Source organism: Elgaria multicarinata, chromosome 3, assembly GCF_023053635.1.
Source record: "Elgaria multicarinata webbii isolate HBS135686 ecotype San Diego chromosome 3, rElgMul1.1.pri, whole genome shotgun sequence".
Taxonomy (NCBI): domain Eukaryota; kingdom Metazoa; phylum Chordata; class Lepidosauria; order Squamata; family Anguidae; genus Elgaria; species Elgaria multicarinata.
In genome coordinates, this window is record NC_086173.1 from 109,395,777 (window position 1) to 109,421,765 (window position 25,989).

The 25,989-nt window shown below is 41.8% G+C and overlaps 2 protein-coding genes across 2 annotated transcripts in view; both read left to right on the forward strand.

Annotated features, from left to right (window-relative positions):
* Positions 1 to 4,705, forward strand: part of MKRN2 (makorin ring finger protein 2) — a 202,759-nt gene extending 198,054 nt beyond the window's left edge. The window contains exon 9 of the mRNA XM_063121243.1: positions 4,691 to 4,705. The gene's annotated coding sequence lies outside the window, so the exon portion shown is untranslated. The remainder of the gene's footprint in view (positions 1 to 4,690) is intronic.
* LOC134395437 (haloacid dehalogenase-like hydrolase domain-containing 5) lies at positions 3,432 to 25,423 on the forward strand. The gene is made up of 8 exons (XM_063121602.1): positions 3,432 to 3,578; positions 12,735 to 12,944; positions 14,001 to 14,113; positions 14,938 to 15,031; positions 19,907 to 19,940; positions 20,722 to 20,896; positions 22,274 to 22,462; positions 23,953 to 25,423. The coding sequence occupies exons 1-8, from the start codon at positions 3,432 to 3,434 to the stop codon at positions 24,368 to 24,370; spliced, it is 1,380 nt and encodes a 459-aa protein (XP_062977672.1). The 3' UTR covers positions 24,371 to 25,423.
* Positions 25,424 to 25,989: the final 566 nt, after the last annotated feature.

The window sequence follows — 25,989 nt, forward strand, 5'->3', positions numbered from 1 at the left end:
GCAAGTCATAAGACTAAAGCTCAGTTGCTTCACTCTGCTTTTATCACATGAGAAGAGGGTGGTCTCTCAAGGAAGTAAAAATCATTAGGATTTCATAATTGGAAACAAGATTAAAAGAGTTCATGTTGCAGGCAAAACGGTCATGGATTCCCGTTCCTTCCGGCATTCACACGTGCTGGCAAACTGATACGGGACACTCACATCAGTGAGACTTCTTTTATTCAAGGAAATCTCACGGTGAAAAGCTTAATGGTTATACACAGTTCCAAAGTACTTAAAGCTGATTGATGGTCAGAAAGCTTTAGGCTCCAAGATAGCATACTGTTAAAATGCTACTCACTGCAATAACAACCTGGTTTCCCAGTTGCCATCTCAACAGTTCCAAAAATGGGTTCCAAACCCAACCAAGGGAGTGGAAAGATTTGTGATATGATCCTTCAGGCAATCACGATGGGACTTCCTGGAAAAGCTTAACAAACCATCCCAAGGGAGCTAGTCCAAACGCAGACACACGTTGGTAACTCAGGGAACATGGCCAAAGCCTAAACAAGATCACTTGGTGGGTAAAAAAATCTCAGGCACAAGAACTCCTGTACTTGTATTTAGCACAGGGAACCTCTGCCACTTAAGTATGCAGGGACAAACTCCCAACAATTAAAATCAAAGCGGTTAACCCTTACACTGGGTAGTTGACGAACAAAACACACACAATCCAAAACAAGTGAGAGTTCACGCCTATGAAAAGACTCACAGTACTTTTCATGACACAGTTCTTAGAAATACAAAGTCCAAATAGGAGAGAGAGTCCTTGTGCAGAGTGCTTTCAGCGTCCAAACGGTGATGGATCCAAACGGAGGGATTTCAGGCCATGAGTCGAAAGGTGATCCTAGCAAAGGCTCCTCGCCTTTGCTTTAGCTTATTATTATTATTATTTATTTATATAGCACCATCGATGTACATGGTGCTGTACAGATAACACAGTAAATAGCAAGACCCTGCCGCATAGGCTTACAATCTAATAAAGGGAAGCGTAGGCCTGTTCAAAACTACTTGATGGGCTTGGTCTGTAAACCATGCCCGTGTCCAAACAAGGCGGCACTGCTCAGCCCACCAAGATGATGCCACAATCTGACTCCTTAAACAAGTCCCCCCTTTCTAAACACTTATCAGTTTCCCATAGAAGTCTTACAGCCCCAAGGCCAAGGGAGGGAGAGATGAAACTACTCCTTTCTATACTTCCCCTAAGAACCCTGGCAGAGAAAAGCCCGCTCAGATTCCGACACTCCAAGCCAGTTCTAAATAAATCCAACCACAACTTGCTGAAACCTATACCTGACAAAAAACTAACATACATGTTATGGGCCATTTTGGTCATGGGGATATTGCAATCTAGTCCCTGAATCTGTTATCTTGTATTACCGTATTTCTTCGATTCTAAGACGCCATCGATTGTAAGACGCATACTAATTTCAGTACCACCAACAGAAAAAAAGCTTTGATTCTAAGAAGTAATAAACGCACGCATGATTCTAAGATGCACCCCATTTTTAGAGATGTTTATATGGGGAAAAAAGTGTCTTAGAATCAAAGAAATATGGTAGTCCAATTCATAGGTGAGACACATAAATTATATAGTGTGACCTACTTTTCTAATGTAGCTTAAACACAAACATGCTTATGTAAACTTGTATGGCCACTAGTACTCAGCAACTAACAATTGTAAGAGAACAAAAACTTAAAAGGAAGATTGAATGGGGTGAGGGAGAAACAATATGGGCTGTATCCAACTGTGTTGTCCATCAGCAGAATGGACACTGCTGGTAGAACAGATTCCCCACACTCCTGACCCAAATCTGTTCTGACTGATCAGGGAGGGCATGGGGGAAAGAGAAGTGTCATTGCACAAGCAGAACTTTGCTCATGCAACATTGTAGGTTTCACAATTTGGGAGTGTTCCTGAATTGATCTGTTTGTGGATGTCCAGGAGTAGCGGTGCCCTGGAATACTTTTTTAAAAATATTTTAGCTGCCAACTGCATCCTATTATTATATTTATTTGTATCCTGCCTTTTGCCCAATACTGGAGAAACCTTCCTATCCAAGAGAAACCAGATCTGACCCTTAGTCATTCATGCTTTTGTCCCCCTCTTGCCCCACAGGCTAGATTACTGTAATAAAATTATGTTGGGCTGCTCTTGAAGACAGTTCAGAAATTTCAGTTGGTTCAGAAAATGGCTGCCAGGTTTCTGACTAGAGCCAGTTGATCAGGTCACATTATAGTGATCCTTTACTAGTTACTAATTTGCTTCCAGTTTCAATTCAAGGTGTTGATTTGATCTTTAAAGCCTTAAATGGCCTGGATCAAATTATCTGAAGAATTGCTTCACTTCCCACAAACTTGTCCCAGGATTCTGCTGGATGTTGGAGGCTCTTTCAGGTCCCCCTGCTGTTGGATGGATGACAAATGAGCTCATGTAAGAGACAGTTCTTCAGTTGCGGTACTCAAGACCTGGAACAGTTTCCCAAGAGACTACATTTGGTTAGAGCCACTGGATTCCATCACTGCTTGCTTTAGGCATGCAATGAAGAATGTAACTCTAATGATGCTTAAGGTAGGATCTACACTACTGCTTTAAAATGGTTTATAACAGTAGTGACAACCGTTGGGGCTCAGGACACGCTCCATATACAGTTTTCAAACTGTTTTCAAAGTGTCATATCCTGCTTGGTGTAGATCTAGCCCAGGTCTCTTCCTTTTGCTTCAAAGTTATACCTTCAAATGAATCAAATGAGTTGGGTAATATTTTTTTATTGGGACCAACCCAAATGTCGCAAAATACTGAGCCACAAGCTATTGAGTTTCTCGAGGACTAGAATATTTGCTCACTATTTTGTGACTTTTGGGTTTACCTCATAAAGATATTGCCCAACTGTGGATCACGGAGTTTTCTTATGGAACACTTTGTTTGCTTCTAATATAGTTGGGGTTTCTGGGGTACAACCCCCCCCCCGGTCCCCCATTTTTCTATCCAGGACTTTTTTCTTTTTGGTATCCAGGAGGGAGCAAAAGGAACCCCCCACAAACTAATGCGAGCATGTAACGCGCTGGAGTGAAAAAGAAGAGAAAGGGGGGAAAGGCGCGAGTTGAGATGTGGAATTTAGTCGGGTGAAGCACGGGAGGGAAAGCGGCTGAGAGGTCCCAGAGGGCGGCAAAGGCGAGGAAGGGACGTGGGGCAAGCGGATGCCCGGCAAGCCCCACCCCTCGGTGCAGCGTCGGCAGGGGGAGGCGCTCGCCGGGGATTAGGAGAAGCCGGTGTCGGCTGCCGCTGCCGCGACGGCGGCGTCTAGGTGGAAACGGGTGGCCGGGCCAAGACCGGACAGAAGGCTCGCCGCTGCGGTCCTCGGGCGCGCCCGGCCTTGGAAGGAGCCGCCATGCGGGGGGTGCTGCCGCTTCTCTGCCGGCCTCTCCGAAGAGCTGCGGCCGCGGGACCTCCGGGGCTGGACGGGCTCTGCAGCGAAGCCTCGGCTGCTGCTGCTGCTGCTGCTGCTGCTTCCGGAAGGAGCGACGCGGCCACTCAGGTAACTGGCGCTGGGGTCTCTCGCCAGCTCACGGGGCTGGTTCAGGACGGCGTCGGCGCCCCTTTCCTTCTCCTCCTCTTCTCATCCATCCATCTCCCGCTCCCGGCCCAGAGTGCGCCCCCCTTCTCCCGACCGTGCCGCCGGGAGGAAGAGCGAGCAAAGGCGACGTGCAGCTGGACCCATCTTGGAAACTTTAAGTTTTTGTGCGGTGCGGTTGGAGTTAGGGGTGTGTGTGTGTGTGTGTGTGTGTGTGTGTGTGTGTGTGTGTGTGTGTGTGTGTTCTTTTAAAAATAAAACAAAATATATGAGGTAAATAGAACAATAGTCATGTTTACCTTTCACACTTCATAATTTTACGTCAATGGTATAATTTTTATCTTGGGCTGTTCTACGTGTGTTGTATTTTTTTTTTATTTTCACTCGTTTGTATGTTCCCTGGGAATGCCGAATGGCCACTGACAACCAGAGTATAAACTTTAGAAATAAATAGTAACTTTGGGGAGGAAGGGGAACATTCCACTACTAATTCATCATTTTCAAAGCGCCACCATTTTTCTTCTTTCCTTTCTCCCCTCCCTCCCTCTGCCCCCTCCTCTAATTTTCCCTTACTGACTCTTTCCTCCGTTCTTTGTTCTTCCTTCCTTCCTGTGTTGTCTTTTTATTCATTCATTCACTCCCATTTTCCCTTTCCTGTTCTCCATCTTTTGCTCCCATCATTTTAGTTTTCTTTCTTTTTGTAAGAAAATGTCCCAGGGCCCTGGTGCTTGTGGATTGTGTATGTGTGTGAGTTTGTGTCCTGCCATATGGGTGGGTGGGAGAGCGAAAAGCTGCAGTGGTGGCAGATACAAAACTGCCCTCCCAGAGAAAGCAGGTGAGCAAGTTGAGGCAGTGGTTGTGTACTTGCTGTTGCTCTTGCCATCCGCTCACCTGAGCAGGAGACTAACGGTTGTATCCAATGTTAGTCCTACTTAAAGTAGGCCCATTAAAATTAATGGGACTTGTTAGACTAACGTTGGATAAAAACCAATTGGATACAAACCTAAGCAGTATAGGCTGCTACTGCTATCTCTAGACACTTTGGGCAGGCAGTAATTGGGAGGGGGGTGTCCCACCTTGTTGATCCTCCCCCCTCCCGCTCACTCGCCTGCTAAGGAGTAGCCACCCACAATTGCTTGCCCAGCCCCCACTGTCACTTCCTTCTGAGTAAACATGCATTATTTTTGGCTCCATGTACCCATACATTTCCAGAGGCAAGAATTGTAGTTTCTGGGCAGAACTGGGTTATCATATGAAATTACTTTTCACCAAGTCATACCATAGGTATACCTAGATCTTCACTGACTGGCAGAGGCTCTCAGACAGGAGTCTTTTCTAGCTCTACCTGGAATTGCAAAGCATGTGTTCTAGCACTGAGTTGCAGCCCTTCATCATGGGACCTTTCCTGGTCCTCCATGACAAGGAAAATTAATGGTATAATTCTACTGATTGCACCTTCGGTGACTGGAAGCCCCTGAATCCAAAGGTGTCTGATCATCCAATGCAGGGTGGGAGGAGCAGCACAGGCAATCTCCACCTCCCTGTCCTCCCATCCTGCAGATTTCATTAGATGAGCTTTTTAGCCCACCTAGTGAGGGGGAGTGGAGGCAGCTCAGGATAACTCATGTCTTGGCCTGTCCAGTCTCCTCCTCCCCACCCACCAGAACACTTATTTTCCTCTGAGGTCCTTTTACCAACCCCAGAGAGCAGCCAGCATGGTTCTTTCCATGCCTGCTGTGGGGAGTCGGGGAAGGAGAGTTGGATCTCCAACTCCCCCTTCCGAGGTGGGAGCACTGTTTCCGACCTCAGAAGGGAGAATCTAAACAATCCTATAGTTCCTGGGATGCTCACCCAAGGAACATAGGATTGCTGTCTTAATGCCCATGCTCTTTGGTTGTTAGAGTCTACATATCCATCATTTGCACAATCAATTGCATACTTGACCTATAAATTGTATTTGTAATCCTTGACCTCTGGAACTCCACTTTTGTTTTATGTAGAAGAGCAGGCTTTATCCTCATATATTTGCTAGAGAATCATGGACTCAGATTTATTTTATTATTTATTTTAATTGTTACATTTATATCCTGCCTTTACCCTGAAAGAATCCAAGGGCCCATAGATCATCTTACTCCCATTTTATTCTCACACCAACCTTGTGAGGTAGGCTAGACTAAAAGTCCATGATTGGCCCAAGTCACCCAGCCAGCATCATGGCAAAGTGGAGATTAGAACACAGATCGTCCTAGTCTAAAACTAACCACCACACCACACTGGCTTTAAGATGTTGTGAGTGAAGATCTTAATATGTTTTTATTATATATAAGATACCGTTTTAAGCAAGGCTATCTTTTTTAAAAAAAAAAAGATACTGAAAATGAGTGGTCTTTAAAAATAAAGATGTAGATAAAAACAAGTATTCACCTGGCCTTTACGTTTGTGCTGCCTTTTCCATCATCACTGAGTTAATCAAGCGCAGCTAATTGCTCCTGTAGTAAGCCTATATACACCAGTTGCTGGGGAACATGGGTGGGAGGGTGCTGTGCACCGTGTCTTGCTTGTGGGTCCCTGGGTCGACAGCTGGTTGGCCACTGTGTGAACAGAATGCTGGACTAGATGGACCCTTGGTCTGATCTAGCAGGGCTCTTCTGATATTATGTTTCCCCTTCATTCTAAATGGTTGGAATGCCTCTCTTAGGCTTAGTTACTGGCAGTAAGAGCTTTAAGCTAAAATGCACCGTTATTTTTGGCGTGCCTCTTTTGCCTTCGGCCCTGCCCACCACTGGAATATGGCCTCTGAGAGCTGCTGTAATTCCTTAAACCAGGCTCTGGGTGGAAGGGTGGGGCAATGGGGCAGGTGCCCTCTGCCTCATACATTTCAGCACTGACTGACCAGAGCCAGCCAAAGAGGTTTTGCTGCCTGAGGTGGATCATCAAATGGTTAAGAGAAAGAAGCTAGGTGAAGATAGCAGTGAAGGGGGTGGGGGGATCTGCAGCAGGGGACTGGAGAGAGCCTGGATGAGAAAGTCTGCTTCAAAGTTGGTGAGGACATGAAAGTTGCAGCAGAAGCACTAGCACTAGCAGCGGGGGAAAGAAAGGAAGCAGGACATTTCTCAGAGTCCAATCATACAAAAAAGAAAAAAGTGGCCAGAAAACTTTTCAGTGACCTCTATGTTCTACAAGTAGCCTCTATGTTCCACAAGTTCAGTGGGATGGTTCACATGAATTCCTCTACCCAACTTGTGTACACAGAGAACACGATTGTAGAAAAAGATTAGTGTGAACTAAACTTTGTACACTGTGTGCTGGCAGCCATCTCCATGATTCCAGGAACTGGGAAAGTGCACCTGTGAACATATAAATAGCTGCAAGCTAACCACATGTACAGGCTAATTCAGACTAATCTTTCTCCATCTGTTTATGCACCTACTTGTGTGACTCATGGAGAAATTCGTTGGTGAACTGGCCCTGTTTCTTGATGGTTTTTTCATGAATGACTCCTACCACTTTTTAATACATGCTATTTTAGAGGGAGTAGGTAGGTTGTCCTTTGGTTACTTTGTTATTGTTTCTCAAAAATGATGCATGCAGCAATATTTCAACCAATATATGTAGCAAAAGTAGCACACATTGCATTTAACAACTGTCAGTGCACTTTCCCTCCTGATAGCTATGTATGTAGGGAAAATATTATGTGGGCAGGGGCCCTAAGATGTTTAACTCTAGTGTCAATACCTGTTCTGTTATGACTCACTTCTAATTATATCATCTTACTGACTTTGCCATTTTAATAATAAAACTCCGTATTGGTAAGTATATAGAATTCTTAGTGTTGTGAACACTGATTTCAATTTTTTTTTTAAGAAACAGAAATATAAGGTCTGCAGGCTGATCATGTTTTCAGAAGTTTTATATGGGATACTGACAGATAAGGAAATGTCCTTTATTTCATAGAAGCCTGTGTATTATGAATTGCAAAATATAGACATTGATGTGTCATCTCCTCCTACAGGAACAGTCAGTATTTAAATAAAGCTCTTGGGATTAATTCTACTTTATTTGTATTTAAACTGATAAAAACTTTCAAGGAACTTAAAAATATTTAATGAGTACACTTATGTAAATATTGGTTTGTTTGTTTGATTTTTTTTAGCATACCCGTTCTTTAAGGTTATGGGTGGGTAACAATTTAAAAGCTTATATAACTACAACATGTATTTAAATTGAGCAAGTGCTCATATTGGCCCAGTCTCACATGAAAAACCTAGTCATGAAAAATGTAAGTGGGCAAAATTATAAGCACTATGCGGTGCTCATAGTGACATAGGAAGCAATACCAGAGTCCATGGATAATATCCAATGTGAACCAGTGCTAGCACTAATGATGTTGCCGTAGCATAACCAACATTTGCATAGCGTAACTAGCACTTGCTAGGGCGATTCAAACAGTGGCAGTTTGCCACAGTTGGTTTAACATATAATGCTCAGGAGCACCATATTGTGCTTACAATTTTGCTCATTTGCATCTTTCAGGACTAGATTTTGTTATGTGAGACAGGGACAAAATGTCCATGCCCTCACTGCAAACAAAGTTCTGGAAATATTTTGATAAATTTTGAGAGCCAGTGTGGTGTAGTGGCTAAAGTGTTGGACTGGGTTCTAGTCCCCACTCTGCCATGGAAAACCACTGGGTGACTTTGGGCCAATCACAGCCTCTCAGCCCAACCTACCTCACAGGGTGGTTGTTGTGAGGATAAAATAGAGCGGAGGAGGATTATGTATGCTGCCTTGGGTTCCTTGGAGGAAAAAAGGTGGGATATAAATGCAATAATAAATAAAACGCAATAATAATTTTTTTTAATTGTTAATGAGGTATTAAAATTCAAGTGTTACCAGATTTAATCTACTCAGATATTGTAGTGGTAGCTTGCTGTGCAAAGCTATGAGGTAATATCTTTTGGCTTGTTTTTAACATATCAATACCTTTTTGCTAAAGAAAATATAGCCTTTAAAATATGCATGTTAATTATAAACTGTTTTGATCAGTTGTTTTAAATCGGGTATTAATATGTATTATTATTATTATTATTATTAGTAGTAGTAGTAGTAGTAGTATCCCACCTTTTGCCCAATACTGGGCCTCAAGGCGGCCTTACAAAATTTAAAACATATACATTCATGTACACTGCTTAAGATTTTTTGTACTTGTCTATTTTTGTTCAATGTGGTCATTCTCTCTTCTTAAGCTCTTTGTGGTAGAGGAAAATCAGCTTATGCTGCCAGAAAGGTTAAACTTAATTTTCTTTCAGTTTTGATTACAATGTTGTGAGTAAAGAGAACCTAAATCCACAAGATCTGCAGATTCTGCTGCTAGCTGTGTGTATTCTCTTAGGAAATTAATCCAGCCTAAAATCTCATTAAATTATGTTTCAAACTCTGATAAAAACAGTTGGGGTCTCAGAAAATAAGTATTCTAGATTCCAGATCCTTTCTTTGAGGAAGCTGGTGGGAACTCTTAAATCTGTGATCCAAAGCAAACTTACTAGAGGGAAAGTCCCACTGAACTCACTATTGAATCAACATCTTATAGGATTGCACTCTACAGTAAGATCCTTCCATGTTTAGTGGGTCTTACTCCCAGGTAAGTAAGCTTAAGTTCTAAAGGTCATTACTCCTTTTGGAACCAGAGAACAAGAAACAGCAAGCAAGTGGGATCATAACTTTGTTTGCTGCTGGAGTTTAAAAATGCTGAAAGTAAGCTTAAGAGCATTAATAATTTCTTCACCTACTTGAACTGCAGTATGTAATCTACTTTAAATTTTCATCACTCATAACTAGACCAGGAAAGCTTAAGGTTGGATTTAGGTAACAAAGGGGAATAAATGTGGACACATGTAAGTTTGTTATATCATCAGTAATGATTACAAGTGGGGGCCCACCACAAAATGTTGCTTTTGGGTGTGGGAGAGAGGCCTTCAAAGTTCCCCTTCTCTGGCAGGGAGGCTGCCTACTACCTTCCAGCTCGAGAAGGGGGAGCTTTGAAGGTGCGGATCATGACAGCTGACCTGACCTACCTTCAAGAGTTCTCTGGCATCCCTTCAGGTGAAAGAATGGTGAATGCTGGGCCAATGTCTGGCTGAGTACAGAGACTACTCCAATTGGACAGCTGGCAGCCAACCTGATCTATGCTTCCAAAGGGGTCCCACCTCAGGCAAGAGGTTGCTCAGTGCCCTAGAAAGAAGAGCTTTTAAGGGAGAACTGGTGCACAGAGGGAAGGGGAAAAGTGGGTGGAGCAGGCTGGCTGGACAGTAGTTTAATGATCTCAACTTGCTCCTCTCCTGGTCTGCATTCACTCAAAGTCTGAATTACTCTGTTCTGTGGGCTTTAGAGTCCATTTTTCTTTTAAAAAGAATATGCATGCATTTCTGTAAATCTTTGGCTACGCAAGAAACAGCACTCAGCCTGTGACCACTGGAAATTGAGGAGCTGCTTTAAAGATGAGTTGCAGTCGTTTTTTTGCATTCAGAAGGAAGGAAATATTTTCACCATCCTAGGACAAAGAAATTATACATTTGTAAGGAAACTCCAAAGCAGGACGATGTTTCTGACCTAATAATTTTCTTTATATCTGTGTGAATGTACATACAGCAGGATGTGTTCTGTCTGTTTCCAAAGAGCCATCATATAACCTCTGAAGCTGCTGTTTAAATTTGAGGGAGTCCACAAATGGTTTTGATTGGGTTATGTCAGATTACAGCATAGGGTGGTTCAACTCATAAATGTGAGTCTTCAAAATAGAAGATTGCAGTGTTTAAAAAATTAAAAGAAATCAATGTTTGTGCATGTTTAAACCTGTGTAGGTAGCTTTTGTTAAGGCTTAGCTTTGAGTGCTTCTTTATTCCTGTAATCCATTAGTGGAAGATCTGCTGATTGACCTAAATACTTGTTTTTGTTATTTTCTTGCCAACTGTGATCATTTGAACAGTGCAAATTGGCTTTAGAAGGAATATGGCATTATTTGAGTGCATGCTGAGATGAAGCAAAGGTTACATAATTAAACTGAAAATATTTATAGCTCATACAGTATTTGAAAGCTGCTCAGAGTCTCAGCCTCTGGCATTAAAACTCCAGCAATATTGTTCATGGGGAGAATTTTTCTCTGATGATGGCTAGTAGTGCCTTTACCAGCTCAGTCTGTTATGGTAGCTACAGCTTACCTCTACTGAGATAGCTTGGCCATAGTGGTTAAGGCTGGGTGATTGTCATGCGTTCTATGTGGGGCAACCCTTGGGTTTGGTGTAGAAGTTGCAGTTATTGCAGAATGCAGCTTTGAGGCTGCTAACAGGCACTTCCTATCAACAGTGTGTTACAGCTTGGTTTTTTTTTATTTATTTAAAATATTTCTTGGGCGTCTTTCAAGACAGAAGACCTCCCAAGGTAGCTTACAGCAAATGGAACTGCACTCGCTGCCAATAAGCCACCAGGCCAAGTTTAAGATTTTGTTGTTGACATATAAAGCCCTAAACAACTTGGGACCAGGTTGCTTCTGGGATCACCTCATCCTTTAAGTCCCTGGCCGACCTTTGCAACCCTCAGAAGGAGCACTTCTGATGGTTTCACACAGTCCTGAAGTTTGTCTTAGGAGCAGTGGTCATTGAGCGTTTAGTGAGGCAGCATCCGCCCTCAGGAATATGTTTCCCATTGGCATCAGACAGGAATCTACAGTTTTGAATTTTAGATGTCTCCTTAAGATCCATTTTTTCATCTGGCTTTTTCTGAGGTGGGAGAGGGAGCCAGCCAGTTGCAGTTATAGTTTTATTGCTGATTGTTGATTATTTTATTGTCATATTTTAGTAATGTTATCATTATGTTCACCATTTTGAGAGGGTTTTTTTGGAAGTGGTGTATAAATGTGTGAAATAAATAAATGTGCATCTTTTCCACTATTCAAAAGTGTCTTGACACACCTCTAATAAAATTGCTCAGTTCCAAAAGAAAATTAATGCCAAACTTAATCTTTACAATGTTGTATGTATTAATATTTATATTATATTACACCCACACCCACATGGAGTGTGTGTGTGTGTGACAGAGAGAGAGAGAGAGAGAAAGAACTGTGTTTTGGTGGTTCATAGTGTTGTACGTGGACCAAGGAGATCCTAGTTCAGATCTCCACTCAGCTAGATTGCCTTGAGCCATCCACATACTCTCAGCCTAACTGAGCTCACAGGGTTGCTGTGAAGATAAAATAGGATAACCCTGTATTTGCTACTCTTTGCTTTTTCGCGTAAGGGTGGAAAAAATGTGACTTAATCACCTGTTCTGGTATGTTGTAACAATTTTAGCAGGAGTGGGCAGTTTGTATCCTTCCAGATATTTTCACCTACAGCTCACAGTCTTAGCCAGCAAAGCCAATGGTAAAAGACCATGGGAGCTGTAGACCAAAAAATTCTGGAGGGTCACAAATTGCCCATCCCTGCATTAGAGTGTCAGTCTAAGCCAGGGGAATCTCAGGTTCAAATCCCATACACAGCCATGAAGTTCACTGGATAGTCTTGGGTCAGTCACTAACCTGGTTTGCATGTAATGACAGCCCATGCGTTAAGCAACCCATGAGTTGTCTTCACAAGTAGGGAAGAGTGGGTGTGCTGCCTGCAATGCATCCACTACTTCCACTTTTACTCAGCAGCCCACAATTGGCTCCTTTGTAGTTTGCTGAGATTTACATGCAAACTTGGAGTGTTGGGTTGTTTGGGGGGTAAACAACCCAGCAGTTAACTCATAGTTTGTTGTTGGGTTAACCGTTGGGTTGTTTAGCCGCTGGACAACCCAGTGGTCCAAGTTTAGATGTCACACTTAGCAACCTATGAAAGAACCAGTTGTTCTCTTCTGCTTGTCCCTGACTGCTTTCATTATGTGCTGACAGGCTCATGGTCTTTCAGCTTATCTCACAGAGCTGTTGTGATGATAAAATGGGAACTGGACAGAACCATGTTCATCGCCTTGAGCTCCTTGGAAGTAAAGCAGGATATCTGTATACCAAATAAATAATGTTATGAATGTACATTTTACTTGAATTGAAATGATAAGCTAGAGTTCTCCCCTGCCCCTTTATTTCAGCTCAGTGTACAACCTACCTTTGGCTTTCTGTTTGACATTGATGGAGTATTAGTACGAGGCAAGACACCAATTCCTGCTGCAAGAAAAGCCTTTCAAAAACTACTTAATTCTCAGGGAGAGTTTTTGGTGCCTGTAGTATTTGTCACTAATGCAGGAAACTGCCTTCGTCAGAAGAAAGCGGACCAACTATCTCATATTCTTGAAGTGCCAGTGAGTAACACTAATATCTTCTGAATAAGGGGGGTGGCTGTTGTTATTTCTTAAAGGAATTACTGTAATGAAGGAATAGTCTTGTATTTATATAGTTAATCTATTATTATGTATTATTTATTACATTTATAAAGCTCTCTGAAAACAATGAACATTAAAAATAAATATACAAAATTTAAAAGCATAAAACCAGAAAAAATCAATTTAAAGCAACTATCCTGGGGTCAGTTAAGAAAAAACTGCATATTTTGTTAAAGATAAAAATGTTGGCGCCAGGCGAGCCTCGTCAGGGATATCGTTCCATAATTGGTGGGCCAACACTGAAAATGCCCTCTCATTGCCTTCCTCCAAGCTTCCATCAGAGTAGGCACCCGGAGGAGGACCTTAGATGTTGAGCATAGTGTACAGGTAGGTTCATGTCAGGAGAGGTGTTCCGTCAGGTGTTGTGGTCCCAAGCCGTCCTGGGCCACCAACCAAAGTTGGTAGAAGGAATTCCATGCCACCGAGGCCATCTGGACCTCAAGTGACAGAGATGTCAAGTTCTTCTCTTGCATCATAAAGACAGCCTCTTAAATTTCAGATAGAAAACTTAGGGCTGTTGTTTTTTAAAAAACAAAGAAGCAATATATTTCCAAGTCATATTTGAGAATCTTGGACAGCATTAAACAACTATTTATCAGATTCATTTTTTGCAGGATAAATTATGTGTAGTTCTACACATCTGACAGTAGCTCATTATTGTTTTGCTTCTCCTGTATGTCATAATCATATGCTTTAATATTAATAAAGTGCTTAAAATGTGCTTGACAACGTTCAGAAATTTTAGAAGGTGTTTACCCATGAACTCAAAATCTCTATACGTCTGTGAACCTCTTTTTTCTGCTACAAGAATGAGGGCGGGGAGGAGGAGATGGGGGGAAGCTCCATTTTGTGCACTGGTTGTCTGCTTTGAAATCTGAACAGAATTTACTTTGCAGCACTATCTTCTTGAGGAAAGTAGACTGGATAGAAGAAAACATATGAATGAGAACTGATTTTCTGATCCTTCTTCAATAGATCTCCCAAGACCAAGTCATGATGTCCCACAGTCCTTTGCGAATGTTCAGACGCTACCATGATAAACGTGTCCTTGTGTCCGGACAAGGGCCACTTCTTGATATTGCTAAGCAGTATCCTTTCAAAAGCATGGCTTATTACGGGCTAGGCAGCAGAGGTGTTTGTTCAGGGGTGAAGCCCGGTGTGGGTTTCTCCACCTTGTCTTGGTTAATAGATACATTTCATAGAGATTATGGAGAATATCCTCTGTGAACTCCGTGAAATGAGTAAATCTATAGTTGAATCTTGCAACAAATATCGCAGAAGAGGAAAAGAGGAGGAGACATTTCCCAGCTCTTGGAGAAGTTCACTGTCTCAGCTGCCCCTTTCTTTGAGCAGGACATATCTGACTTGAACAGACAGGCTGCAGTGGCAGCTATCCAATCACTACAGTGGTTATGGGGGCTGAAGGGAAGTGTGTGAGCTTTTCTCCTCTCTTTGACCCTGAAGCCACCATGGACAAGTTGTCTTTGGCCCAGTGGGTGAATACAGCAAGATGAGTTCTGCTCACCTGCAGTATTCCTAGAAGTAAGTTTGAAACCAGGAGTTCTTGCTTCTAGTTAAATGTTTCAGATAGGAATTTAAGTATGTTAAAGAGTTAATAATAAACTTGTTCTTGGAAACCACTGTGCTTCTGAAGAGAAACTTACATTTGGAAGAATTCCAAATGTTGGAATCGTGCTGAAGCAAAGAACAGGAGCTGTTTACTAAAACCCATTCAGGGTAGCCATGAATAAAATTTGTATTTGTACTACTAGTCCCTCTACAGCTTCCCGCAGAAGGCGGGAAAACACTTTTTATCATTAACGTAAGACTGTCTCTGTCTCATTTTGGCAAGGCAAATCTGCATTTCAATAAAATTCCGATGCATTGTTAACCCTAACAAATATGTCACTAGTCTTGGGTTTTGTCAGCCTATTACAATTGACAGACTGCGAGAAACCTATCCCTTATTGGACATGGTCGATCATGACAGAAGACCTAAAGCTTCGGTAAGTAGACTGTGTTCTGCTGAACGTTTATCTTATTTATTTGGCATTTTGTATTGTCTTTAATTAAAGTAGGCTATCTGATACTTTGGACACACCAAACAACATAGTTGCCAGTGTTATATCCATGTAAACAGGTGGTTTGTGGAACATTCTTGTACTTTCTAAAGATAGTCAAAGCTAACAGCTGTTCCCTTGGTACCAGGGTTAGCCATGAAGTTACTGTTATCAAATGGTTGGATTAGAATAAGATCATGACATCACTGGTTTCCTGTGAATTGCATTCATTTGATTTGAACTGCTTGTTCGTTTCCCTATTTACTTTACAGATAATCTGTTTAACATTTGCAATTATTAAGCATAGACTGGTCTGTTGACATTCCTAATAACTGAACCTTTACTCAGTGACGTCAACTGATGAAGAAGCTGGGATGTCACATAAGCTGATGGACAAATGATAAAGAAATACCATGAGGTTGAGGAAGTACCACTTTTTTAGCTGCTGAAGTGTCTGTTCCACAGTTGGAGGCTTTGGCATGATCCTGTTTTCTCCTTGCCTACCATGTTTTCTCACAAGTGAGGCAGGAGCAGGAAGGGGTCAGAGAGCTCTGATTCTGCTAGGGACCATGGGAGGTAAACAGGGAGTAGAGGCAGGCTGCATTTCTAGTCTGCTTCAGGCTTTGTGCATGTAGTTTTAGATTTCTGTATATCTGCTCTTAACTACCTAGAAGACTATTACCTAAGATTTCTATGCAACAAGAACAACAAAGGGCCTTGCAGCACCTTAAAGTGTGGCATGAGCTTTCATGAACCACAGTTCACTTCATCAAATGGATGAAGTGGTTATCCTCGGTTGGGGAGGATTGTAAACAGCGAGGTCAGAGGGAAATGACATGCAGAAAGCATAGACATTGACAATTACAATATTAATTGTGATCATTTAATATGATCAAAACAGTAGGTTGGCTTTTTTATTTTATTTGTGTATGTGATAATTGTCTTCCCTCTTGCTTCCTTTTTCTCCTTTTTATACCTTGAGCTGTGGCTGCATCATTTTCAAAAAGGAATTTCTCGCTTTCCCATATGCTAAGATTGCTTGGTTGTTATTACTCCCTTTTGTTCACAAGGCTCTGCAAGATTTCATAAGGCTCTGGGCTTTAATGTATAACTTTTCTGCATTTCACTTCCCTCTGATCTCACTGTTTACAACCATGCTCCCAAATGTTATATAGACCTGTAACTCATGATAACATTTCTCACATGTGATGAAGAGGACTGTAGTCCATAAAAGCTTGTGCCATAATACATTTGTTAGTCTTTTGGGGCAGTATCCAACACTGCTACTGTGGCTTTTTTCATTAAGTTGCACTTGTAAGACCAACTGCTAGCACAACAGGAAGCCAATGCTTCCTAAAGCAACTCTGGAAATGAGAAAAAAATCCACTTTTTTCTGGAATGGAGCAGGTCAGACCTGCTCTGTTCCAGAAACAAGTGTTTCCATTTGTTTCTGGTTGCCTCGGGAACTACTAGCTTCCCATTGCACTAGCAGTGGGTTCCCCTAGCATGTGGGCAGCATTAGATACTGCCCTAAGGTGCCACAAGTTGTCTCTTTCTTTTTGCTGCAGCGGACTAACACAGCTACCCCTCTGGAAAGCGTACAACAAGAAATTCTCCACGTCATCTTAATAACATTGCTTTATTGCTGCAGTTGGTTGAGACATGTTAGTGGAGAAAGTTAGAACAATGCATTTTAAAATGCCACATTGATTCTTAGTTCTTGTATTATGAGACTGGTGTGGGGAGTGGGGAGATTTTTCTCTTTTCGATCATTCCAAGCTTAATTGTACAAACCTGTATACAGCCTTCTCCCACCTGATGCTCTCCAGATATTTTGTACTACAGCTTCCAGTATTTTTGACTACTGGCCATTGAAGCTGGGGTTGGTGAGAGTTGAAGTCTAAAACATCTGGATGGTATTAGGTTAGAGAAGGCTGCTATAGCATGCCTTCCATTTACTCATCTTTTTTTGTCAAGGAAAAAGCTTGAAATGATCATTCAATCTGGTGCCCTCCAGATGTGTTGGACTGCAACTCCCATCACTCACAGCTAGCATTGCATTTGAAGGGCACTAGGTTGGGGAAGGCTGCTTTAGATTTTGCTCAAATGGAAGGCGTTCCAACCATCTGATAATTTTGGTTGCATTTTTCTGCCTGCACCTTTGCCAGCTGTATAAAACCCCTTTCGAGATGTCGTGACTAGAATTGTACACAGCATTCCAAGTGTAGCCAGGCTGGCCCATGACATTTTTCTTCCTGAGACGAAGGACAAGATAGAGCCCCTTATCCCACCTCCGAAGCCAACCAGATTGGCAATTGGATCAATATCCTTCACCAGAGGGCAGCAAGATAGCTTTGAGAGCGACGGATAGCACCCCGGCAAACTGAACTCTGCCCTCCTCCACCAAAATGTCGACCCCCTGCAGCATCTGCTGCCTGAGGCAGGCACCTCCATCTGCCTAATGAAAGAGCCGGATCTGAGCGGAGCCACACTATAGATTTATATAAAGATCTTATGATATTAGCTGTTTCATTATTCAGGCCCTTCCCTAATAATCCCTTCATGAGTTTGCTTTTCACTGCCACCACATATTTAAGTGACATGTTCATTGAGCCATCTCCCATGCCCCTTGGTCTTTTTCTGGGTTAGTCATTGTCAGTTCAGATCCCATCAGTAGCTATGTGAAGTTATGCTTTTTTTTATCCTTTATCCATTAGTTTACAAATTGAGTTGCCTTTGCAATTTTGTTGCCCATTCACTTTGGTGTCAATGGGAGCTTTCTTCTCAATATAAATAACAACTTGGGCAGTGGTGGAGATATTCATTGGGCCCACAATGATGGTGAGAAATTCCCCCATCCCTGACCATCATAGTCCCTGCCCTGAGCACTCCTTATGCCTGCTGTTTCTGTGATTTTAAAACAGTAATGTTATAAATGCAGTAATACATTTAATCTAACATGTACTGTGGTCCAAAACATCTGTCTGATTGCTGTTCATGTACTCTTTGACTTAAGATGTACTACTAGTTTAAAAGCCATAAAGCATATTTGTGTCTTAACTACTGAATGGCAAATTTAATTGCCCCTTTTAAAATATTGTTGATAGCTTTTAAAAGGTTGAACAGTCTGTCCTGAGAGTTACTCAGTATTGACTGATCTTGGAAGAGATTAGGTAGCAGCTGAGAAAGCAGTGTATAAACATGAGGAAATGCTTTCAAGAACCAGTGACAGAATTGCCCGCATATCATGGCAGATGAGGGTAAAGAGGGCAAGAGCATTGGGCTGAACCAGTAGGAATGATCTGGGAGGTTGAGTAATGTAATGTTAGCACTCTGATTACCTATATTTTTGTTTGGTTTTCTGGAAGGCAGTAGTGCATGTGTGTGGTTGCATTATCCAGGAAACTGGATGTGCTTTAAAGAAAGGCAAGGAAGGAGAGAAATATGATCAAATTTAATAGGCTTTCTGTAAGAAATTAATCTGTTTGGCCATTTGGGGGCACAGTCTGATAGGCCTGCAAGGTATAACCAGATGGAAGGTATTTGTGAATAGTGTAAGGGTTTGAATTGTATAATGTAGATTGTACATTTTAATGTGAAGAGATTGTTGGATTTGTGTTGTTGATAACTAGTCCAGTTGTATTATTAAAATTGTTATAAATAGAGAAGGAAGTAAAATGCAGGAAGACTTTGGCTGCGTCAAGACAACATGATAGTCAATGGTGGGATAATAATCAACTCAACAGTTGTTTATCTAGGGAGTACTCCCCACACAACATGATAATAAACTATGGTGTGGATTAGGATCAGCGTTGAATGGACTATTATTCCATGCTGAGTTGACTCACTCGTCCCCCACCTTCTCTCCCCTGTCAGTCCTCCTGCTAGTATCCCATCAGCCATTGCGGCCAAAAACCTATCCTGCCAGCTAGACTAGAGCAGCAGCCACTGCTTTGACTGCTCCTGCCTTGCAACTCTGTGGCTGACGAAATAACCAATGGTGGCAAAGGAAATAACCAACAGCACCCTCCACTCAACATGATAACCAATGGTGGTTCAGATAGCCAACTCTGCACAGTGTTGGTTATTTGTGTTGATTATTTTGGCCAAATAATCAACTGTTGGTTAAAAAAACTCTCTCCATACAACACAATAGCCCATGGTGGGTTAAATAACCAACCATCAACTATTTAAACCACTATTGGTTATCATGTTGTCTGAACCCAGTCTTTGGTTTCTCTTCTCACTCCTCCCCGCTGTAGTCATCCTCATACTGAGGAAATTTATGTATTAAATATCATGCAAAATATAAATACGAAAGCGTGCTCCAATTAGATATGTGGAAATATTTTCAAACTAGTGGTAAGAATGTCTATGATAACAGCTCATCACAGATGGGTGAAAGAGTGGCTAAGAGTGTTCAGGGCTATACTGAACTGGACCTAAAGGCATGAAATATGTCAATGAAGAAATTCTGGCCCTTAAAAACGTTGGTATGTCTGAGTAATGAAGCTTCAGCAATTATATGGGCTAACGTGGAAGCAAGATCCTAGACAAAATCAACCATGATCCAAAGGGCAATTACCATTAAAGGAATGTATATTTGCAGGGCATGTGAATGGGAAATGAGGTGTTATCCAAGCTCTTTGTGATTGCAACAGACAAGTCTTTATTCTTTAGATTAGAAATGTAAGCATACATGTTGAGAATTTCATCAGAACAGGGATTGGGTGCCTATAGAAGTCAAAGTGAACCATCAATTTCATTTCCTATCAGAGGATGCTTTTCTTAGTAAAGATAATTGTTTTTTTTTCTTTGCAGCATCCACCTGTAGTGGACTTTCCCAAGATTGAGGGTCAGTATATGTGCTCAATTCTGCTGTAACTTACTCCTAAGTGAAGTGCAATGCATAGTAGCCACTTTAAAAACATCTTGATGACCTCAGTGGCTGGCTATGACAAACCTAGCTTGTATGCATATGGCAGTCATGATGTATGGTATATATTCCCTTGTTTATTAAGACTAACTTACAGCTTCTGACTTATTTGTTTTCTTCTTGGTTTGTGCTATCTGCACTTGTAAAGCTGCAAGTTGGAGTCAAGCTGTGATGCTTCTAGTTCTGTTGGGTTTACAATCTCTGTCCTATAGGAGAATTAAAATCACAAATGAGCTAGCCCTGTGAAGAGGAGTGCTAGATCTGTCAGTGGTTTACTAAACATCAGTTTAGTTCATAGCCAAAAAGAGACTGCTACTAAACATTACAGTTTAAAATAGCAGATATACAGAATCAATAAAAATTATTATTAGGGGTTTGTTAACCTTTTCTAATGTTAATGACTAATTCGGTTAAGATCAAAAGTTTAAATCTTAAATCAATCTATGACATACTATGATCCTTTGACTGTTGAAAGTCTAAAATCAAGATTCCAGTGCAACAATTTCATGTTTTCATGAAGAAAAAAATGGACTGAAAATAGTATAACTATAAAGTAATTACTAACTAATGGATTTCCACTTGAATTATTTCAAGCTTTGGACCACCTTATAAAAGAGTGAAAAAAGGGCAGAAGTATTTTGTAGTGGTGGCAGCATACCATTATGCACCCCCAACATATCAGTGTGTACTTGTCTTGCAGCAATTGTTTTGTTTGGTGAACCAGTGAGATGGGAAACAAACCTGCAGTTGATAATAGATGTCCTTTTGACAAGTGGCTATCCTGGGAATCCATATCCTCAGGGAACCTACCCACATATTCCTGTGTTGGCTTGTAATATGGATCTGATGTGGGCAGCTGAAGCCCAGTCTCCAAGGTAGGGCAAAAATCTGTAGGCATTGTGAGTGCTGCTTGTATTTCCCCCACTGCCACATCTGTAAAAGTAGCAATGGGTAACTATGGGCTTTGCTAGACCTACCTGCAAATCCAGTGGTGAGGAGGGGCCAGCCCGTGCTAGATGTAGTGCGGGCTGTCGTTCCTTTCCACATGTCAGATGCGATGGTGTAAAGGAAAGCCCTGTCGCGTCGGCCATTTTATCTTCATCTTAAAGGGGACGGATGTGCACGACTGTTTGTGCTCTTAGGTAAGTGTTTTATTTTTAAAAAGAATCGTTCTCCACGCTCCCCCCCTGCCCCGATCTTCCCCCTGGCTCCGTTTCCCCCCATCTCCCCATGGCTCCTTTCCCCCCCATGGCTCTGTTTCCACCCCCATCCCCCATGGCTCTGTTTCCCCCCTATCCCCCATGGATCCGTTTCCCCTCCATCCCCCATACCTCCATTTCCCCCCCATCCTCCATGGCTCCATTTCCCCCCCCCAATCTCCCCCCCTGCCCTGATGGCTGCTGCGCTCCTGTGGAGCGCTGCGCCCCATCCACCACTTTCCCCGGCTACTCGCGAGTAATTGCGGTAGCCGGGAAAAGTGGCAGACTGGGCTCAGCCCGAGGCCGTGGGAAATACCAGGCCAAAAGTGGTGCTGGTTATCTCGGGCCAAGGCTCGCACCGGGCTAACCCATGGTCTAGCAAAGGCCTATGTTATACAAAGAAATTCTACTGAAGTTCTCATCCTATGCCACAAAGTATTCATGATGTTGCCCAAGTTCATAATTTCTTGGTTCATGATAGAACCTTGCTAACCTTTAATGCTTAACTTACATATGAGGTAAGCATTATAATACTGGAGTACTCATTCTTCCCCTACCCCTCCAGCCCCATTGTGAGTTAAATAACTATGGGCTGTCATGTCATGTTAACTGCTCCATAGGGTTGAATCCAGACTAAGTTGGTTGAACTGTTTCCATTGAAATCAATGGGATTTACATACAACTCACTTAGTCTAGATCTAACCCATAGTCATTTTTATTCTGTCTAGCCAGGAGAGATTCATTCAGTATCCTTGGTATTAACATATTGTGGAGAAGGTTACCTAGCCCCTTTTCCCTAACTGGTGAGAACATGTGATTGAGCAGCTACTGGTAGACCTTGGCATGTTTCCCCAGATAGCATTATATGTTTGCCAGACTTAATGCAGGCAGATAGCTGGAAGACTGAACCTAATTAGTTTAGCTTTACAATTTATCTGGCTAGAAATTAAGAATGTGGACAAATGGGGGTGTGGGCCTTTCTTTTTGGAAATGATACTTTCTTTTTTATGGCTGATTGATCCTTCTCAGAAACTTTATTTCTGTATATTTCAGGTTTGGGCATGGAACATTCATGGTCTGTTTGGAAAATATTTACAAAAAGATCACTGGCAAAGAGCTGAAATATGAGGCTTTGATGGGAAAACCTAGTGAACTGACCTATCATTATGCAGAGTACCTGATCAGGATACAAGCAGCTACAAAGCAATGGAAAAAGCCTATTCAAACTCTGTATGCCATTGGGTAAGAGGTTTCTCATTAATAAAGATCCCCAAAGAGGCATGATCAAATGAATGAGCCAAAGCTTCCTTCCCTTTCCATTGCTATCTGGTTAAGGAAGAAAGGGAACATTTTGTGCAGGTTATTGCTACAAAGTGAAAGGCAGATATAGAACTGAAGGAATATATTGATGGCCTCCTGAAAACTTGTTGAACTCTACTGTAGGCTGTCAAAAACACTGTTGCTCTTGAACTGTGAGGTCCATCTAAGTAGCCAATTGGTGAAGGGCTCTGCCGGATACATACTAAAGTGCTACATCAGGGGTGGGCAACTTGTGGTCCTCCAGATGTCTTGGCCTACAACTCCCATCCACCCTAGCCAACATCGCCAAAGCATCTGGAAGGCCACAAGTTGCCCACTGCTGCTCTATACAATGTGTGACTGCCAGTGAATTTGAAACCTTTTTCAAATCATCTTAAGATGCAGTTGTTAACAAACAAATCCCCTGCTGATATTTCTTTAAGCAGGTGTAGCCCAGTCCTGGGCATCTTTACGCAAAAGAAAGTCAGTGAGTTCAGTGGGACTTCCTCCCAAGTAACTGCATAAGCACGTCTTTTTTAGTTCAGGTAGTTGTTTATGTTGCTTGTGCATTTCTGACTTCATTCACCCCTATAATTCTTTAAAAGAAGTTTGAGATTCTGAAATGTCAGATTCTTCTGTTGCCATCTCTAAAAGATGTGCAGCTTCAGCTATAGTGGTTTACTGCTAGGATGTGTGTTTATTTATTTATTTATTGCATTTTTATACCACCCAATAGCCTAAGCTCTCTGGGCGGTTTACAAAAATTATGTTAAAATATGGATGCTTATAATGTGCTATTGCTTGCACACCTCTAGTGTGTGTATACTTCCTTAATATTGTAGCATTTGTAGATTTTATTCCTTTTTGTTGGCTTTTCTGAAGAACACTATATAAACGTTCCGTGAACCAAGTTGAAGGTTATTTCTTGAAAGGTAGTAAAAAAACTGTTTGTAGTTCATTGGGCTTTGGGTCCTCAGTGCTGCTAGATCAGGAATAAGATGTCCAGAGATGGAGCTTAGAGATATTTATTTATTACATTTATATCCCACCTTTTGCAAGGAACCCAGGGGGCTTATATGATCCTCCTCCTCCTCTCCATTTTATCCTCATGATAACCCTGAGAGTCAGTGACTGGCCAAAAGTCACCCAGTGAGTTTTGTGCCTGAATGGGGACCAGAACCTGGATATCCTGAGTCCCAGTCCAAAACTCTAACTGCTACACCACACTGGCTCTCATGCATGCATCCCTCTTAAGACTGTAGGATGCAATAGGTAAAGGAGAGTCTCTGCATCTTGCTAAAAACATCTCTCCAAATCCGAATCGCCACTGTTATCAAAATAATTGAAATGGCAAGCTGTTCTAACATGAGCTCTATTAGCGAAATCATTGCCGTACACCTGAAATGTGCTAATCCTGATGTACCTTTTCCTAGGGATAACCTAATGACAGATATTTATGGTGCTAATCTTTACAATCGCTACCTTGAGGAGAAGAGCTCTAGAAGAAGTTCCAAGGCACGTATCCAAGCCAAAGTCGCTGGTGGCACAAGCTCTGCCACGGTCTCTCAGGAAGAGGAGCTTGAGAACACTTGGGAAAGTGAACTAGCATCTGCTACTGCCACAAGCTGTAGGTCTGTCCTTGTTTGCACAGGAGTTTTCAACCCTCACACAGAGGTGCCCTTTGATACAAGGGAGAGCATAACTGAGACTGTGTTTCATGGGCACCGAGATTTCAGGTTTGATCCTGCTTTAGTAGAACCAGACCACATTGTGCCAGATGTTGATGCTGCTGTTGACCTAATCTTCCAGCTGGAAAACTTTGCACCAAATGGAGATTGCAGAACTTCCTAATTACCTCTTTTAACACTGAAATTCTGAAAAACAAACAGGGGCACTTAGTATCAACTACTTCGTAACATGTCTTTGTTCTTACGTGTAACACCTCTAATACACTCCGAATTTTTCTAACAACATTTCCTTTGATACCGTAATACTTCCCATGCTCTGACTTCTTTTAGCAGCCAATATTCTATTATGAGTTGTGCTTTTTGTATGAAGTCTTTTCTGTATGTTAACTTTACTACTCAGTGTAAAGGTTTCAAAGAGCTCTGAATAGCGAGGAGGAGCATTCCACGTGTTCAACAGTCCGAAAACAAGCTTGTTGGAACAGACATTGTTTCAATTGCATTTTAAAGGTTTACTCCTAAGGGATCACAGTGTTCCCCTCTGTAGCATCCTGGTTTTTTTTTTTTCTTGCTGCTGTTCCCATTCAGAGTCCCCTTGACTCTCTGTCTTTCCTTCTGTTTCCTTTATTGAAAGAAGATATGGAGCATTGTGACGTGCGCTCCAGGTGTACCATGAAAGTAGTATTTTTTGACAGCCTTCTTTGGATTTCAGTTTGAACTCAGTTAACAGAATTTATAATCAAACTGAAGGGCAAAGTGCCCTTGAGTACAATCCACCAAGCATAGGTTTATGCAAAGATCTATGCATTTAAGTCGATGAGATTTGAGCAAGAGCAGGCAAGATTTTGCTCAAATCCCAGTCACTTGAAAGAGCTTCCTGGAAGAATTTCTGCTAGACTTTGCCCCTTGTCTGTCTGAGTTCCTCGTTAAGTCATAAGTACACTGAAGTTTTATTATTAATCATTCTGGTGTGTCTCTTGCACGGAACTGCAGAATGCCCAACAGCTGTTTGAGCTACTGGTTTTAGCCTAACTCCAAACTGCAATTGCAATAATGCACCCTTGATTCTATATGCTAGCGAAGTGTCCATCCCCACCTCCTCTAAGTGTCTGTCTGTTTTTTAAGGGTTATATATCTCATGGATGTAAACTTTTAAATAATAACTTATTTTATGTGTTACCGGTTTTATGAAACGTGTTGTTTAACCCAAAGAAGCCTGCCCAGTAAAATATTTTCTATTTAAAAAAGCAACTGCAGATCTTTGTTTTGTGTGCTTTTTTATATGTTTTATAATTCATAAAAGCCAAACTTGCAGATATTGGATCAGTAAAGATGGGTGCTGCTGATTCTCTTGCACCTCTCTAAGTCTGAATTTGGAATTCATGTTTTAATTTTTGGGGGGCTACTACAACAGTAGAGAGCTTCTTAAAACAATGAGATTTCTGCCCAGTACCAGATAGCAGGCACTGTTAGAAACAACCGTTTAGCCATCTTGCTCACATGTTAATATAGAACTGTACTAAAAATCACACGAAGAAACTGCACAGGTTTTTTTTAAAGCAATAGCTATTTATAATCCTCTTTTATACATATTGGTCTTGATGCTTCTGTGAAATCTATGACACATATACAGTGTTAAGCTTTGTGGAGTTGTTACATGCACTGTAAGAACATTGGAGGATGGATCTGCTGGATTAGAACAAAGACCTGTTCAGTTCAGCATCTTGTTTCTCATAGTGGCTAACCAGATGCCCATAGAAAGTCAATCAGCACAACAGGAGGGCA

Bases quoted from the DNA above. Each gene is read 5' to 3' on its own strand.
- LOC134395437 (XM_063121602.1), top strand. From the start codon at position 3,432: ATGCGGGGGGTGCTGCCGCTTCTCTGCCGGCCTCTCCGAAGAGCTGCG. The intron at 15,032-19,906 runs GTAAGTAGACTG...TTTTCTTTGCAG, and splicing joins ACAGAAGACCTAAAGCTTCG to CATCCACCTGTAGTGGACTT. The intron at 22,463-23,952 runs GTAAGAGGTTTC...ACCTTTTCCTAG, and splicing joins CAAACTCTGTATGCCATTGG to GGATAACCTAATGACAGATA.